The sequence below is a fragment of the Oryctolagus cuniculus genome, chromosome 5 (genome assembly GCF_051225735.1).
Source record: "Oryctolagus cuniculus isolate XC-2025 breed Fujian yellow rabbit chromosome 5, ASM5122573v1, whole genome shotgun sequence".
NCBI lineage: Eukaryota > Metazoa > Chordata > Mammalia > Lagomorpha > Leporidae > Oryctolagus > Oryctolagus cuniculus.
The window spans coordinates 19,448,936-19,467,763 of NC_142871.1; the positions used below are offsets into that span (position 1 = coordinate 19,448,936).

General features: G+C 47.4%; 1 protein-coding gene across 7 annotated transcripts in view; it reads right to left on the minus strand.

The window, feature by feature from the left end:
- SASH1 (SAM and SH3 domain containing 1) overlaps positions 1–18,828 on the minus strand; it is a 324,812-nt gene that overhangs the window by 25,416 nt on the left and 280,568 nt on the right. For all 7 annotated transcript variants that reach the window (XM_051855276.3, XM_051855275.3, XM_070073463.2 and 4 more), the window contains 3 exons: positions 14,155–14,287; positions 6,972–7,324; positions 1,603–1,677 (listed from right to left, as the gene is read on the minus strand). In XM_051855276.3, coding sequence (XP_051711236.3) covers positions 1,603–1,677; positions 6,972–7,324; positions 14,155–14,287 — 561 coding nt within the window. The remainder of the gene's footprint in view (positions 1–1,602; positions 1,678–6,971; positions 7,325–14,154; positions 14,288–18,828) is intronic.

The window sequence follows — 18,828 nt, forward strand, 5'->3', positions numbered from 1 at the left end:
CTTTGTTTAAAGTGGGTGGGAGTCATTTTTAAATCTGATCTTAGTATAGCCTTTTCCGGTTTTGGTGGGTTTCAACGGCAGTGACTGACATGGCAGTGTTCACAGAGTCCTGGCAGTCGGGGAGCAGAGAGAGAGGACCCGAGAGCAGAGGAAAGCCCACACGGGACAGCCACAGTCTCTGCTGGTGCACATCACCTCGCGTGGTCACCTCCCTAGCATGACTCAATTTCCCGGACTGCTGGGGTCCTCTCTCATTTGAGTCTGCATTAAACACCTCCAAGAAAGAAAAAAAAAATTTCATTTTTTAAAAAAAGATTTTATTTGAATGCATCTTTTTTTCCATGAGCGTTTAAGATTCTTTTTTTTAAATTTATTTGAAAGGGTTAGAGAGAGAGGTAGAAAAAGAGTGAAAGAGAGAAAGAGGTCTTCCATCCACTGGTTCACTCCCCAAATGCCCACAATGGCTGCAGCTGGGCCGATCTGAAGCCAGGAGCTTTTCTGGTCCCCCACGTGGGTGCTGGGGCCCAAGGACTTGGCCATCCTATACTGCTTTCCCAGGTGCATTAGCAGGGAGCTAGATCAGAAGTGGAGCGGTTGAGACTCAAACTGGTGCCCATATGGGATGCTGGTGCTGCAGGCCGCAACACCAGTCCCTTCTTTCTTTTAAAGAACTGGCTACATAAATTATTGGTTAATGAAGTCAGTAGTATTTGACATCCAAATAAAGAAGTTGGATCCTTCCAGGACACTCTCACAACATTAATGGTACTTAAAAAAAAATCCTGGAAAAATGGAAATAAAAACTAAGTTTATTTTGGTACAAAAATTTTTGAATTCCATGCCTATTTTCTTCATGATATGAATCTCCCATGAACTTTTTGAAGATTCCTCATATGTTTGGATTTCAAATTTTTCATACCAAAATTAACCTATCTTTTAATTCCTCAGAGAGCCACCTACCAGGCCAAAGCCATTTGGACTTGTTACATGAAGAAAACTGGAAACAATGACACTAAAGGAATTGTGCTACTTGGAGGAGGCAGAAGCCAGAGAAGGACACAATTCACTCCACCGAGAGTGAAGAGTCTTTCAGATGGTTGAAGGGGCGGCAGTGTGGACTAGCAGGTTATGCTGCCATCTGCGACACTGGCATCCAATACGGGCACCAGTTTGAGTGCCAGCTGCTCCACTTCTGATCCAGCTCCCTGCTAATGGCCTGGAAAAGCAGTGGAAGATGGCCCAAGTGCTTGGGCCCCCGCACCCATGTGGGAGACCTGGATAAAGCTCCTGGCTTCAGCCCAGCACAGCCCTGGCCTTTGCAGCCACTTGGGGACTGAACCAGCAGATGGAAGACCCATCTCCTCTCTCGCTCTCGGTCTCTCTCCCTCTCCCTCCCCCTCTCTGTAACTCTGCCTTTAAAATAAATAAAACAAATCTTTTAAAATAAAGGCATAAAATTAAAACAAATGGGTGAAACAGGGTTCCTTTCCAAATACGATTCAGGATCAATGAGGAAAATCAGGTTCAATTCTCAGAGACAATACGGGAGGCTGCGGCCAAGCACAGCGCGTGATTCCAAGCCTTCTGCTTTCGTATGCTCACCATTGCGTCGGCGTTGTTACTGCCAATGTGCAGGGAACGATTCGTCAGGTCAAAGCCTCCGAAACTGCAGGTTCTCTGTGGGAAGGAGAGGGCAGGGCAGGAATAATCCCATTAGCTTAAGAAGCCAGAAGGCACCAACCCATTTCCCACTTGGAGGACATCGCTGAATCACAGATGTGTGTTTGGGATGGAAGTAGGAAACGAGAAATGATGGGGGAGGGGGGACACATGATTCACTCATTTTGCCCTTTCACAGCCCACTGGGGACTTGGCCTACGCCAGCGGGCCATGCAAAACCAACTGTTTTTTCAGAAACACCAAAAACAGAAACAAAACACACCAAAACCCTGCACAAGTTTCGTGCCGGAAGATTCCCTGGTCATTGGCTCGGATCCCTGCTCTCAGCCCCCTTCGTGTCAGCTCCCTGCGTTTCAATGAGTTTCAATGAGGTAGTGGCACTGAAGGAATCATACTGGGGGTGGTGGGGGGCGGGGGCGGGGGGCGCTCCACGTGTTCGGTGCTTTTGGGAACTCTCGTCCAGAACCTCTGGCTCCGTGGCTGGCAGCAGCCTTCTCGAACAGACTTTTGTTTAGTTTCAATTCGCTGAGAAGTTTATAGTGGTCCAGCCAGACCAAGAGGATTACTCACTCGCTGCTACCCCTCCTAGCCCCAAACACGAGTCACTTTCCCATCCAGCTGTCCAACCCAGTTATTTACAACCTATTTTCTCACGGGGGATAAAGTGAAGACACCCCATTTGCCTATAAAGAAATGGGCTAAGTGTCCTGGACCGCAGCCTTTGATTTCCATAGGAAAAACGCTGATGCCGTTGAGGATGAAAACGTCATCATCCTTTTAGTTGGCTTAAGGAACTGCTTCGACTTCCGTGATTTTGCATGTTCACAACTTGGACTGAATCTGCTGTTGTTTTTCTAGCAAGAGCCAACCAGTGACCACTCCCATCCCCACAAAAGTACACTATGTTTGTGGCAATGAATTATCTTTAGTAAAATAATCAGTAATAAAATTTGAACAGCAGATTTAGGATCCAATATCTTGTACTACCTGTTTCGCAGAAAACTCTGGTTAAAAGCTATTAAATGGCAGGAATAAATTTAAAAAAAAAACACAATGTATACTGTAAACATTGCTTATTTAAAGTAGACATACTTTAGATATATAGTAATTTGCTTGATTGAGAAAGCAGAAGTATCCTGGAAGGAAACACCCAGGTTTTTAAAATCACACAACTCCCGGTTCTGCCACTTACTTCCTGTGTGTTCATAGGAAAAACACTTGATCTCTCTGAGCTTTGGACTCCTCATTAGCAAAATAATATCGATAGCACATATTTGTAGGCTTTGAGTATACTGCCTGGCAAAAAACAAACAATCTATTGGTTTTTTTCTACTATTCTTCACTAAGGCTATCCTGAGAACGTGGTAGCTAGTTCCGACAACTATGACAATGCAATCTAGGCTTCCTCATTGTAGGCTTTGAGTATACTGCCTGGCAAAAAACAATCTATTGGTTTTTTTCTACTATTCTTCACTAAGGCTATCCTGAGAACGTGGTAGCTAGTTCCAACAACTATGACAATGCAATCTAGGCTTCCTCAACATCATCAGTATGCAAATGAAGGGCCAGAGCTCCATTCTGGGCCTATGATCTAGGAATTCAATCCTAAAACCAGAGCATCCCAAGAATGGGTCCCCATGGGAGGGCCAGCAGACTCAGCAGGCACCTGATGAGGGCCAACACTCACGGAGGCACAGAACTGCTGCTCCTCACCAGGGCACTGCTTTGGCAAAGGATGTTATCCTAATTTTGTATTCCTTATCAAAGGGCAATCTGATTTCCAAGTCACCCACCTAGGCAATCTCAAGGCAGACTTTCAATGTGAACTTTCCCTTTCCAGCTTGAAACGCCAAGGACGTTTTCTCATTTTTGCAAAGGCAGTGATTTTTAGCTCAGTTCCTTTCCTGTGACTCAGGGCTTCACAGACACAGTATGGCGCCCAGATGCCTGCTCACTTCCTGGCGTTTGCATCTCCCTGCTTTAAACCACACCAGCTCCTGCAAGCCGGGAGCCCAGCATGTTATTTCTGATGCATATGAAATAACTTAGAAAGAATTTATGTGGAAACTATGCCTGCAATAAATTAAAAGCTCATTTCAGTTTTCATATGCCTGCTGTATGCATTGATTCCTACAATATAAAGCTTAAAGTAAAGAATGGATGGGTTTTCATAACTACCAACTAAAACCTCTTCAGGGATATGCTAAGATATCTGGAACTAATTCTTCTTTCTATTTATCAGTGGAGAAGAGACAAAGAGTATGACAATGAACATTGCTTGAACTAATCTCTAGCTTTTTTGATGTGATCAAGAAGTTCTTAAAACAGCACTTGTTCAGAAGAGAAAATGGATTGTAAACTGAATAGTGAAAGAATAATTAACCAATCCTGACTCAGTGATCTAAACAAATGAAACCTCAATGAGGTTTTCTTTTAGTTCACTCTTCTCCTGTACAGAGAATCGTAACAACGTTTTAGACGGGTGCTGGGCATGAGGAGAGCTAGTCAATGGAATGACCATGCAATTGAAAACATGTTTTATGGGGGGACTGAATTTAAAAATGGACAAAATTCCAAAATGCCATGCATGTCTGTTGACTCAAACAAAAACTGAATGACCAAAAAATAAAAAGCAAGACAAGTGACCATTTTGGGTGAATCCAAAGCATTACCATTTCCCTGAGGCTTCATCAAGCAAATATGGCACTTTTGAAAGTCAAAACAGTCAAGGTCAAAGGTTAAAGCAAACTGTGCACTTTGGGATAAAATCGAAGAAATAGGTGAGAAGGAGAATGGAAAAGAATGCTGGAAATAAGCCAAGCAAAGAAATGAAATTAATCCCTTACAGAAAAAAAGCTCTTTCTTTTGTTGAAGCATGTTTTCCTCTTCTATTCTCAAGAGAATCAGAAAATGCAATTTTGTTTTCCTGATTATACAATTGTACCTGCAAGAAAAAGTATGTGCAAATTTCTCATTTGATACTGAACACATACTTTAGCAAGTACTAAAATTAGCCAGGAGTGCCTCAAGCTCATCATGTTGTGAAAATACCAAGCCTCAGACTGATGTTCTGGACAGAGATTCCACAGCGCCCCCCATTCGGAGGAATTAGTGCTTGGAAACAGGCTTTGCACACAGTCCCATGCTCAGGCAAGGAAGAATTAATCATTAGCCCACCACGTTCAGTAACATGAATCTCAGAAATGACTGGTTGAGAGGAAGTCCTGTGAAGTCCCAGGATTCATTTGGCAATGAATAACCTGATAGGTACACGAGCAACTCAAGGTGCTCCAATTGGGTAAATTCTCAGTATTACATGATTCGCACTCACCTGTGTGAGTCATCATTCCCAAAGAGGACCTGTTTTACCAAGGTCATGTCCAAAGGTAAAACAAACCAGGCAGAACACTTTTGAGTATAAAATAAATTATGTCAAGACTGGTATTTCACAAAACATCTGTGGGTCTGAGCAGACCAGCAGCTTGAACGGGTGAGATAGAAAATTGTTATTTTTAAACAAAAACAAAACCAACAAAAACCAGTTGCCATGATGGAGAAGGAGCCAGAAGACAAGCTTTTGCTACATACAAAGAGTAGTAAAAGTGTGGCAAGAATTATGAATGTGAGAAGACAGAAAACGAGGCCTAGGAAGAAAGTCAACACATGTAGGGCTTTTTGGAAAACGCAGGGCGGAGGAAGAATCCTTTCAGCACAGAGGTCATTCTTAAGGGTGGCATTAACCAATCACTCTGCATTTTCACAAAAGCAGACCTTGACTGACTGAATTTAAATTCCAGTGGTCCTCTGGGGAAGAATATCCTATTCATGAAAGGGAAGGAACCCTGGGAAAGGCCACTGTTGAAGACATTCTTCTTTGAAAGTTCTCTCAGACCTAAAAATGGGCCCACAGCAGCCGTCCAAGTGGATTAAGCCAGGTGCCAGAAGACAGCCAGGCCAGGCGCTCCCCATCTCCTCGGCTCTCTGCACCACTTTATGTGCGCTAAGGTTGGGAGGCAATTTCAAGAGGGAAAAAAAAAATCTATTCTGAAGTTCAAAATAAATCTTGCCCTGGGGGAAAAAATGTTACCTGGTCTCTGATCATTTGGTATGAAAACTGAAAAACATTTCACATTCTGAAAGTTCAATACTGTATTCCTTCCCGTGCTCTGGAGACAACACGCGGCAGGCAGTAGAGGACATTTCCAAACCTCAATTCCTTTGTTTAGAAAGATTAGAACATTGGACGGCCCCAAGCAGGAAAAAAAAAGTGTTAGTTTCTTTTTCCTGCTAGGTTTAAGAACTTTCCCTTTGTGCTACTCATAAAAGAAATGGACTTTACAGTGTTTTTCCCAGTCACCAAATGGTGACTGTGATGAGCGCCAACTTTCCGTGAGCTCGGGCCTATTGTTTTAATTAACTCAACGAGTGGGCATCTCTTTTAAGAGGGCGACACTCCTTTTGCTTTGAGTCTGCTTTTGGGGTCAAGTGACATGATGGCTGGCTACAAGGCCACCAAACCCCACCCCTGTGCCCTGGAAATCCCCCTGCATGTCGCGTTCTCCTTACAAATCGACAACTGGACGAGTGTAGAGTAAGGAGGGAGCCATTAGGAAGCGGAAGTAGGGTGAGAAACTGGAGGGGAATGGTGGGATGGAACCGGAAGTGATGAACCGGAAGTGACGAGCACAAGAGAAGAGAGGGAGCCGGGTGCCAGGGCCAGGCAGGCAGGCCGGCCATACTGCTTGACTGCGCCTCACGGAAATGACAAGGCCATCCTCACCAGCACCCCTGGGACTCACAGACTTCTGGTGGATTCTCAAGAGAACCCTCTTAGTACAGCGGTCCACCGTGGCGGCCCACTTCCGCTTTGCCTCCTCGTCCTCCTGCAGCAAGCACCGCCTCAGGTCCTGTTTCTCGGCCTTGCTCAACGTCCTGTCTGAGGCGGGCCGCACCAGCTGGGTCAGGTTCAAGTGGCTGTAGAGGCTCCGCTCCACCACGTAGGTGATATTGAACTCGCTGACCGAGGTGCGGCCGCGCGGCCGCCTGCCGGGGAGGCCGCAGCCGCCGCCCGCCTTGGGCTTCGGCCGGGGCAGCTGCAGGTCGCAGGCCGGGCTGGGGCCTCCTTTTCTGGAGGGACGCTGGTGGCAGAGAAACGCTCTGGAACAGGAAGAATTAGTATCCGTTTTCTTCCAGCGGATCTGCTTCCGGACGCTCTGAACCTCCTCCAGGGATACCAGGAGGCGGTGCCTGCGACGGTGGCTGTCATAGAAGCAGACACCATCCGTACTTACCCCGTGGCTCAGGGACCCGAGGCCCTTCTTCATCTCCCCCTCCGTGAGGGAGCGGGACACTTTCTGGGCCTTTTCTTCCTCGGGATACGAGAAGAACGTCCCCATCTTCTTGGGGGGCTTAATCAGGCCCCGGCTCTCTCCTTTGCTGAAGGTTTTGGCCAACTTCCGGCCGGCGCCCCAGGTGTCCAGGCTGCTGGATGACGGTGATGGTGACGTGGTGACGGAGTCCGAGTCCCCTTCGGGAGGCTTCTCGGGAGCGCCATCAAAGAAGAACGGCTTCTTGTGCACTCCGGAGTAAAGGGCAGATCGCTCATCCGGGGCAGGGGGAGGCTCAAACACGTGCTCCTCCCCACCTGCAGGGGGAAGCAACAGTCTCCAGTGAGCACACCTGCCCTGCCCTGTGCTTTTCTGACACCTGCCCCCTGCAGGAGCCCCGCTGTGCACGGCAGCAACCCCAGGGGGCTCCCTTCACCACCCCAGGTTGTGAGAAAAGAACCTGTGCAAACAGTGGCTTCATACACCCCGAATGCTTAAAGGTTTCAGATATGTTCCCTTCACTTCTTTGTGTTCCACTCTGGATCAAACACCCTCCCACCTCTATTACGGATGCCATTTGCAAGATCAAAGCCAGTCATCAGCAGTGTATGTCTCAGCATTGCACTGAAATTACCTCCCCAGTTCGTGGGTGTCATCCTCCAGCTACGAATCAGAATGTCCACCCGCTTCCTTTATGCGGGCGCTGCTGGGTTTTTCTAGTTGGAGTGTGTTGAGTGCCATGTGGCCGACAGTGATGCTTTCATTGGGACATATGCCACTTAAGTGATTAAATTTCCAAGGGAGTGTGGGTGGAGAAACACCATAAAGGGCTGTGCCTTGCAAATGCCTCGGACACGTTCCCCAGTTGACAGGCCAGACACAAAATGTCAGAGAGCTGGGCGGCTGTGGCCTGAAGGTGCAGGGGCATTTAAGGGCCTTGACACGCAAGCAAGCAGCTCCGTCCAGCGTTCCACTTCGTCCTAAGGATTCCAGCCCTTGAGGCTCTCATTGGAGCCAGGTAATGAGCCAAGCCCTCGGGAGCCCAGTGGAAAGGCTTGGACTTGCTGGCAAGAAAACAGTTCTTTTCTGCCTATGTTATGTGAACAGATGTGAACAAAGAAGTAGGTCAAACTATGGGCGTAGTGATCCCAACTGGCTGTGTCTCTTTCATGACAAGGGAACAGTGGAGCTGTGCACGTTTCCACCAGCTGAACTGCAAAGAGGAAAAAACACCAAGTGCCTTGGAAATGGGAGGGTGGCAGGGGAGATACCAGCGGGACAAGGGTGCCAGTGCCTGCTTAAACATCAGAGAGAGCAGGAGAGGAAAGGTGGTACCAACGGCAGAGGTCCTTCCTGAGTCTAAAAACGGCTTCTTTTCCCCATTGATGGGGATTCCAGTTACAAATCTAAAGAAACAGGTGCTGTTGCCATGAAGTAAGACACAGGATGGACTTGACAGGGATGTCCAGGGATGACAGTGGGGAGGGAAGGGAAATGGAGGAGGATTCAAAGTTATATCCAGGCCAAAGTCCATTCAGGAATTATTCAGGGATCGGGCTGGCGCCGTGGCTCACTTGGCTAATCCTCCACCTGCGGCACCAGCACCCCGGGTTCTAGGCCTGATTGGGGCGCTGGATTCTGTCCTGGTTGTTCCTCTTCTAGTCCAGCTCTCTGCTGTGGCTCAGGAGGGCAGCGGAAGATGGCCCAAGTGCTTGGGCCCTGCACCTGCATGGGAGACCGGGAGGAAGCACCCAGCTCCTGGCTTCAGATCGCCGGCTGTGGCGGCCATTAGCGGAGTGAACCAACGGAAGGAAGACTTTTCTCTCTATCTCTCTCTCGCTATCTATAACTCTACCTGTCAAATAAAAAAAATAAATAAAATTTTAAAAAAGAGAGGGTTTGAGAACAGAACCCAGAAGCCAGTGTTGTGGCACAATGGGTTGAGCCACTGCCGGCAACACCAGCATCCATACGGATACTGGTTCAAGTCCCAGCTGTTCCATTTCCAATCCTACTCCCTGCAAATGCACCTAGGAAGCAGTGGAAGATGGCCCAGGTGCTTGGACCACTGTCACCCATGTGGGAGACCAGAATGGAATTCCTGGTTCCTGGCTTTGGCTTGGCCTAGCCCTGGGCACTGTAGCTACTGGGGAATGAAATAGCAGTTGGGGGATCTCGACCTCTCTCTCTCTCTCTCTCTCAACTCTGCTTTTCAAATAAACAAATCTTTAAAAATTAATAAATTGGGGCCAGCGCCGCGGCTCAATAGGCTAATCCTCCACCTAGCAGCGCCAGCACACCAGGTTCTAGTCCCGGTCGGGGCGCCGGTTTCTGTCCCGGTTGCCCCTCTTCCAGGCCAGCTCTCTGCTGTGGCCAGGGAGTGCAGTGGAGGATGGCCCAAGTGCTTGGGCCCTGCACCCCATGGGAGACCAGGAGAAGCACCTGGCTCCTGCCTTCGGATCAGTGTGGTGCTCCGGCCGCAGCGCGCCAGCTGTGGCGGCCATTGGAGGGTGAACCAACGGCAAAAGGAAGACCTTTCTCTCTGTCTCTCTATCTACTCTGCCTGTCAAAAAAAAAAAAAAATTAATAAATTGGGGCCGGCGCTGTGGTGTAGGGGTTAACGCCCTGGCCTAAAGCTCCAGCATCCCATATGGGTGCCAGTTCAAGACCTGCCTGCTCCACTTCTGATCCAGCTCTCTGCTGTGGCCTGGGAAAGCAGAAGATGGCCCAAAGGCTTAGGTCCCTGCACCCATGTGGGAGACCTGGAAGAAGCTCCTGGCTTTGGACCAGCCCAGCTCTGGGCTGATCTGCAACCACCTGGAGCATGAACCAGCAGATGGAAGCTCTCTCTGCCTCTCACTAGCTCTGCCTTTCAAATAAATAAATAAATATATCTTAAAAACAAAACAAAACAAAACAAACAAACAAAAAAAAACCAGCATGGACCTGTCTTTAAGCCCAGGTGTTTGGAGATGTGCAAAGGTCCCTGGGCAGCCACAGTCCTGGAAGTTGCAGGGAAATCAGCTCCACCCTGGCAACTCTAAGGCACTGTCCCCAGCAGTGGTCTGGACACTGTCTGCACTCTGTGTGTAGGTTGTCATCAGAGATTCCAAGACTTCTCTGTCATCCTGACAGCTAATACACGTATGTCCCTCACATATGGGGCTCTATTTTCTGGTCCTGGGAAATCATTTGGGAGGGAGCTTGTGGGGGACATGTGGCAGAAGCTTCCAATGTGGCTGCATCAGCTTGTGCCGAGGGCAGGCCTGACACCCTGTAGGTTCTTCTGCCTGGGCCTGACTGGTGGCCTGGCATTCCAGCCTTGACCTTCATTCCTTGTATTTAAGGCATTCCCCAGCCTCCCCTAACTTAGAAGGACAACTCTCCCATTGGAAGGACAGCAACTGAGCTGAGCTCACTGCATCACATTTGGTGTGATCTGGATGGCGTTTATCTTCCTCAGCTGACATCAGAATACAGAAGAAAGGTGACTGACAAGAGGAGAGGGTAGGATATGAGCTGACTCAAGCCCAACAAGACAGACTGACACCCTAGACTGCAGGCCTGGCTCACCACCTCCTTGACGTCGGGTGATGGCCTCTGTCTCTATCAGCTCTGCTTCCTAATCTAACTGGGCTCACAAACTGGGGTGATACCATTCAGTGGAAAGGGATTCGTGGAGCTTCTTTATAAACCGAGGGGCACTGTGCAAGAGCTGATCACTCATCAGCTCCCTGGGCAACAAGCGGAAGGAGTCGATTCTTGGGAAAAGACACAGAAGCAGGTAGACAAAGGGCGTGGATGTGCCATTCATGGTAGGAGATGGACTCCAAATTTAAGTTACAAACGTGAGGCTGTGAGAAGTCGTTCTGGCTTGCCTGGCACCCTAGAGCTGAAGGGAAGAACATGGGATGGGATAAGCGTGGACTTCATTCTGAGCCTTCCGCTAGCTGGCTAGGTGGCGTGGAGTGAATGACTTAGCCTTTCTGTATCCTCATTTTTGAGACAAGGGCAGGTGGTAGAGGTGCCAGCCTCTGGTGGACATTGTGAGGATGACATATGCCAAAGGAACATGACTTCTGATGTGCTTTGTAAAGTGCCTGTCACTCAGATGCTCTCCGAAATGAACCAGTATTATCCAGACAGCTCAGCACCAGCACACAGCAAGTCAAAGGATCAGCTCTCTCTAAGTCCACAGACATAAAGCTGAGGGGGTGACTGGGAGCAGAAACACTTCCTGCTTGATGGCCCCTCCCACATCACACTTCTGTTGCTATGAGAAACCAAACAAGTTCCCCTATGCAGGGGGGCTGAAGGAGTTCCAGCCTGGTAGGGTGTTGGGGGCAGCCCAGAGCAAGCATCCTAATTGACCCCCCTCCTCCCCCGACCCAGGGGCTCTCCTGGAGATCTGCTTGATGGCATCCCAGCTCCCTGCCTCATCAGACAGCCCAGTGTGACTGGAGACTCAAGGTCATCAAGCCCATCTGTCACCTGCTTTCACACCCAAATGAGTAAAAGTTCAAGCCAGGAAGGTAATCATTGTTCACCCTCCTGTTACCTCCTTCGGCGTATCTGCTTGTGTACCCAAATTTTACTACACCTCTCAGAGAGAGTGGGATTGATTTATTCTGACATAAATCTGCACATTAGGATGTTTCTGTATGTGTCAAACGCAAGGCTGGTGGGAAGGCTGCTCCCACACACTTGACTATCTTGTGTGAAGGCCTCTGGTGGGTGGGCCCAGCACCAGGTGTTACACCCATCCTATCTCATGTATGGACAAGACGCGCCAACCTATTCTTTGCATTTGAGATTTGATGCTGGCAGGCATGCGTGAGGTTGGTTTTAAAATGGGCCTTCGAGGTTGAATGTTGGCCATTCCCTGCTATGGTCCTCACTAACAGTCCCCACTGCCCCACGGCGTGAATTCAGCGAGAGCTGCCACAGCACGAGACTGTCAGGGTGCATTCCACGCTGGGGCACCCACGCCTGACAGGCAGGTATTAAGACACCCAAGAGGAAACCAGCTCTGCACCCAAATGTGAACAGAACCACAGTACAAAAAGAGGCCCCAGTGAAACCCTGCAATTCAAGAAACGGCCCGAGAAGCTGAGCTCCTCTCCCTACTTCCCCTTCCTCACTCCCACCCTCCCAGGGCAACCTCCTTACCCTCAATGTTATTTTAGGAAACTTCAACCAAAATAATCACAGCAAACAGAAATAAAAAGCAGCAATAGTAGCAAGAAACTCTTATCTTTGCAACTAAGAACAAACTCATTTGCCTATATGGCTTGCTCCTATATATGCATAGTAACCAAAAGGCCTCTATAGTGGTCATTTTAAAATTTTGAAATACCTCACAATGCAGATGCGACATTTCAACAAGTACTGTGCTGTTTTATCTTTAAACACAATTCTTTTCTGTATTTTTCCCAATTCACCTAGTATCATTTTTAAAGTATTTATTTATTTGAAAGAGTTACACAGAAAGGAAGACACATATACACAAAAGACAGGAGAGAGGGAGAGAGAGAGGGAAAGAAAGAGAGAGAGACCCGGGCTGGCCAAGGCTGAAGCCAGGAGCCAGAAGCTCCTTCCAAGTCTCCCACATGGGTACAGGAGCCCAAGTACTTGCGCCATCTTCCACTGCTTTCCCAGGCGCATTAGCAGGGAGTTGGATTGGAAGAGGAGCAGCCGGGACTTGAACCGATGCCCACATGAGATACCGATATCACAGACAGTGGCTTTACCTGCTATGCCATATCATTTTTCAAACAGGAATTACTTTGTCTTTGTTGGAAGACCTGTACAAGATGCTACAAATGCTAACAAGAGATGGATATGGTTGATATTTAAGCTGTCATAATTATACTTCAAGAATTAACTATTCAGGCGCCAATGTGGAGGTTAAGCAACTGCCTGCATCCTATATGGATGGTGGTTCAACTCCCGACTGCTCCACTTCTGATCCAGCTCCCTGCTATGCACCTGGCAAAGCAGTAGAAGATGGCCCAAGTACTTGGGCCCAAGCCACCCGGAAAAAGCTCCTGAGAGACCCAGAAGTGGCTCCTGACTCCTGGCTTCGGCCTGGCTCAGCTCTGGCTATTGAGGTCATTTCATTTGGGAAGTGAACTGGAGGATGAAAGATCTCTCTCTCTGTGTTTCTTCCCAGCCCCAGCTCTGACTTTCAAATAAATAAATAATTTTTTTTAAAGTTAACTATTCAAAGGTTAACTCTTTAGACATACTTGCTTCCACTGACAAGGGGTTGGCCAGCAATACAGCTCTTGAAGATCCCCTTGGAATTAAAGTCCTCTGAGTCCCAACTGAATTAAGACTACAGACTATTTACCAGAGAAATAAATCAGCCCTCAGGGGCTGGGAGGGGGACTGGGTGCCTTGATGGTTGGATGTGTACTGGTGCTAGATGTCCATCAGATTTGAACTCAAGGCACTGAGCAAGAACCATGTCCTTTTTGGGGGTAGAAGTGTATGCTAAGACATTATGGGAGCTGGTGCTGTAGTGTTGTGAGTAAAGCCGCAGCCTGTGGGGCTGACATCCCATATGGGCGCCAGTTCAAGTCCCAGCTGCTCCACTTCCAATCCAGCTCCCTGTTAGTGGCCTGGAAAAGCAGCTGAAGATAGCCTAAGTATTTGGGCCCCTGCACCCATAAAAGAGACCAAGAAGAAACTCCTGGCTTCCAGCTTCAGACTGGCGTAGTTCCAGCCATTGTGGCCATATGGGGAGTGAACCAGTGGGTGGAAGATTTCTCTCTGTCTCTCCTTCCCTTTCTACCTGACTTTCAATATATATATATATATATATATATATATACACACACACACATATTTAAAAGAAAAAGCCAATATGAAGTTCCTATGAAATGGATAAACCCTGAGAAGATTTCACTGTCATATACGAGTCGCATTTAAATTCCTGAGCAGCTGAGATGTAAGCCCAGGACCCTTCGTTCCCCAACACGCTGACCGCTGTCCCTCCAGGGCAGACACAGTTCTGTCTGGCCCAGCCACAACGCACTCCGGTTTCCACTGAAAATCATAATCTTTTTCTACTGATAAACTGACCCCAAGTGCTTTCCTTTGGAATAGCCAGAGCAGGGTTTGCTTTTTACTTGTTTATTTTTACCTTCCGTGCTGGGTTTTTTCATTTCTTCCACTCTTATTAGTTTCTTTCTGACTCTGCGAGTGGAGTTTACCAGCTTGTGTAACCTCTTAAACTTCACCGACTCCTCGGTCTCATCATCCGATTGTTCTCTTGACTGGCAAAGAAACAAAGGAAAAGTGAATCAGATAATTGCTCCAAAGCTCAGCTCTCGCAGCTGGGCGTAGCTGCTCATTGCCAGCAGTGCTGCCGCTGAACTTGAGACAGCCATGGCTTCGCCCAACAGGTTTACAAAGCCCCGCATACCATCCCGCGGCCTCGCTCGGTGGAGAGTTAGGTCCCAGGCACTGCAACACACACTTCTCTGTCCCTGCTCAGGAGGCGGCCAGCAGGACTCTGTCCCCAAGGCCGGCCCTGTTATTCCAGTTACACGCTGTGTGGTTTGGGCCAGGCTCTCCTCTGTCTGGCCCATCACGACTTGCTGTTGAACGTGGTCACCAATGACTTCTCCAAACCAAAATTCAGTTGACTTTTTCCAGTCCTCCCCTGAAAATCAAAACCAGCAGGGCCGGCGAGGGGAAGCAACACAAAAAGCCTTCTTCTCCCGGAAGTGTGAGAACGCACGACCACATCCCGGCGTCCCCTCTCCTCCCGAGCATGAGGACGGAGACACAAGGGAAAAAGCTGACCTTTGCAGCCATACAGTACAGTCCATATTCCCCAGAAGCTCATTCCGTTTTGCAGTGACTCAAGCATGCTCAGGCCCAGCTGTTTTCCCTCAAGTATCAAACATTACAGAGAGGGGGAAAAATTCTCCCTCCACAGCAGTGACCCAGGCTAAAAACAATCCTTTCCTTGTGAACCAAATGATGGTTTCGTTTCCAAGTCAGCTCCAACGTTCAATGTGCAGCTTCCTCTGCTGTCTCGGTTCAAAACGTGGAGAAGCAAGGAGGGCGCTCGACAGAGGAGCAGGCCTCACTCACGGGCCAGGGGCTGCGGCGGTCATGGGAGCACACAGCTTTGGCACAGCCAATGCAACGCGTGACCGTTCCAATTAATCCTGCACATCCTCACGGCGACTTTCTCCTGGTGTCCTCGAGCCCAGTTCACGAAGCAGTAGGGAGAGAAATGCCACAAACCACAGAGCTGAACACAAGGCTAACAGGGAGACTTCTGCCCCCAAGAGAAGCACTCATTAATCCCAACTTTGGAGACAATGAAATAGCTAAGGGAAAGGTAGCAGACCAACTCAAGAGAAGAGGCAAATATGACATGCATTTCTTGGGCAAAAAGATGGTGCACGTTGTGAGTCCACAGATATGTTCTTAGCACCTTGGAACTCTGTAAGGGAGCCTGTGGTCCTTAGCCAGGATTCCACAGCAAGGAGTCACTGGGCTTCCTTCTCGGATGACTCTAAGCCCACAAGTCACCTGCTAAGCATTAACTAGAAGAACTCGATCACCAGCAAGTCATCAGCACAGGGGTATTTCTCAGTCTCTTCATCTAGAAGTGTCTCAATATCTATGTCCAATTTTCCTAAACTTCCTAGATAAAATGTTGCATGCAGATTTGCAAATAAAGTTAACTCTCGGTTACCTGGCAACGAAGACTACCAACTGGATCCTCAGGTCAAGGAGGAGGAGGTTACATTGGATGCACAACTAAGCTTAATATGTGTGGCCTCAAACTTAAAATGTAAAAATATTAACATAAAGCATAGCTTCAGAGTCAGAATCTCATCATTACTTGGTTGCACGGCTGATGTGTGGTGAAATGGTCAGAGTGGTCAGCCAGAGGAATGAACTGGGTTAACCCTCCTCCCGGCTAATCAGCACCTGAATAACCCACAGTGCATAGAGTTACATACAAACATTCAAAAACATTCTGCCCTCGTGATGTAGCTCAGAAGCCAGGCAATCCCAATAGAAGGAGGAGGAACCTTATATTACAGAACGCCTTAGAAATACCAATGGGACAAACCTAGAATATGCCTTCAACCTTCACACTGAAACCAAGTGAAAACAAAATAAGTACAGACTATAATCAAGATACAGGAGACTCAATTACAGGGTGAGACATAGAGAGAGAGAGAGATAGATGACAAACACACACACACATCAAATCTAGTTTGTTGCTGGCTGTTGTTGGCGATGGTGTGGTGTTGTACTGTGCATGTACAGCATGCATGTGTGACAGGGGAAGTAAAAAGATAAATGGATATAGAAAGCAGCAATACAAAAATTCCAGTCCACAAAGACACAAATCCTATGTAGGAAAGGCACATGAGAGTGAACAAGAGGGAGGAATTAAGATAGTCCAACCACAACAACAGATGTAAGGGCAATGCCCCTCTCACAAGTCCAACTTTCCTCTGCCCAGATTCAATTATTTAATTGCTTTCACACGTTCCAACTCTTTTCGAGAAACGTGAGCTCTTCAGAACTCTGAACTGAGGCTATTTTCATTTCTTCTGTAAAACATGGAGTTTCTGGAGGTGTCTGTCATCGACAAATCACAAACCATGGCAACCAAGCACATCCTTTGCACTATTGTGTTTTGGACGCTAGACAAAGATAGATGTAGAACAAGTTATCTGAAGAAAAATGTTAGATAAAATACAAGTCATTAAAGAAATACGATGTGTGTTTATATATTTCAAATAGAAAATTTCCTCTTCAGCCAGCATAGAAATTGCTCGAGATCAAGTTCAATAACATAACCCAAGGACGCTTTTACTCAAGAAGAGGTGCTGACTTCTCACTTCCTCCTGAGTCCAGAGGAAAAAGTTGTGAAATATTTGCCTTTAAAAAATTCTCTCCAGCTGTTTTAACATACAGATGCCGTGAAAAAGCTGCCTTTCTCCTAAACTGGGGAATAAAACTTAAATTCCTCATGTCACATTTCTCATTTGAAATAAACATGTACAGCTTCCCAAGTGCTCAAATAACATAATATGTCCTTTGATTTGGGAAACACACAACCAGGGATGGGGTTAGTGAATTTCTTAAATTAAGAAACATTTTATATTATGTATAATTTTTAAGTTAAATTATTCTATATATGCATATACCTCATGTATATTATATTATATATTATAATGTATATACATATAGAGGGGAGCATTTGATCTAGTGGTTAAGTTCCTCATTAAGATACCTAAGTCTGGGGCCAGCACCACAGTGCAGCAGGTTAAGCCATCGCCTGTGACGCCAGCATCCCATGTGAGTGTCACTTCCAATGCTGCTCCCTGCTAACTGTGGCTAGGAAAGCAGTGGATGAGGGCCCGAGCGCTTGGGGTCTTGCCAATCATGTGTTAGATGCAGATGGAGTTTCAGGCTCCTGGCTTTGGCCTGGCCCAGCACAGGCCATTGTGGTCACTTGGGGAGTGAATCAGCAGATAAAATTTCCCCACCCCCTTTCTCTTTGTAACTCTGTCTTTTGAACAAATAAGTCTTTAAAGAAAAAATTTACCTAAGCCCCACACTGCAGTACCTAACCCTAGTTCCTGACTTCGCCTCCGGCTTATGCAGACCCTAGGAGGCAGCAGTGATGGCCCAAGTAGCTAGGGTATTTCCACCCCTGTGGGAGGCCTGGATGGAGCGCCCAGTTCCAGGCTTTGACTCCTGGCTGTGGCAGGCATTTGGTAAGTGAACCAGTAGATATGAGCTCTCTTGGTCTCTCTGCCTCTCAAATTAAAAAAAAAAAAATACAAATTAAATGGAAAACAAAACACTACACATTTAAAAGAAATCGTCCCTCCTGAAGGAACTTTGTGGAACACAAAGGAAATTGACAGTGTAAATAAATGATTGACTCCAAGAAATAAGCCCAGACTATTAAAGAGCAAGTTTTAGGCTGGCACCGTGGCTCACTTGGCTAATCCTCCACCTGTGGCGCCAGTACACCGGGTTCTAGTCCCAGTTGCTCCTCTTCCAGTCCAGCTCTCTGCTGTGGCCCGGGAAGGCAGTGGAGGATGGCCCAAGTGCTTGGGCCCTGCACCCGCATGGGAGACCAGGAGGAAGCACCTGGCTCCTGGCTTCAGATCAACGCGGTGTGCCAGCCCTGGCAGCCATTTGGGGGGTAAACCAACGGAAGGAAGACCTTTCTCTCTGTCTCTGTCTCTCTCTCACTGTCTAACTCTGCCTGTCCAAAAAAAAAAAAGAAAAGAAAGAAAGAAAAAAAAAGTGCAAGTTTTAAAGAAACCAAAGGAAAAAAGTGTATGTTCACACATACTCAAATGTGGGGTTTTGCCCCCCCCATTCTGCCCTACGCCAGAGTTTACTAAAGTTGACCAAAACCAACTTTAATTTGATCATCTCCTAAATGAGAGGTGAAGTCCATCATGTGTGTAACCCCCAACTCAGGAGCCCAAATAAAAGAGAAGCAGCTCATCCCACCAGAGGAAGTGGAAAAGTGGAGTTACAACCTTGTAAATAGAAACATTTGACTTCCAGCGTCTCCTGCAGATTTTTCCACCAGAAAGCCCATATGGCTCAACTTTTAATGACTTTGGCTAAAGCTATATGTAGTAATTCTGTGGTGAATGCTTAAGTGTTTCATTTCTGGTCTCCATAGCAACATTACATCAGATCACAGACAGCTGGCTCCACAGTTTTAAACCATAACAAATTGACCCAGCCAAGGCACAAAACTATAGCTGCTTTAAAGAGATAGCGTACCACTTGGCTGCTGGGCGCT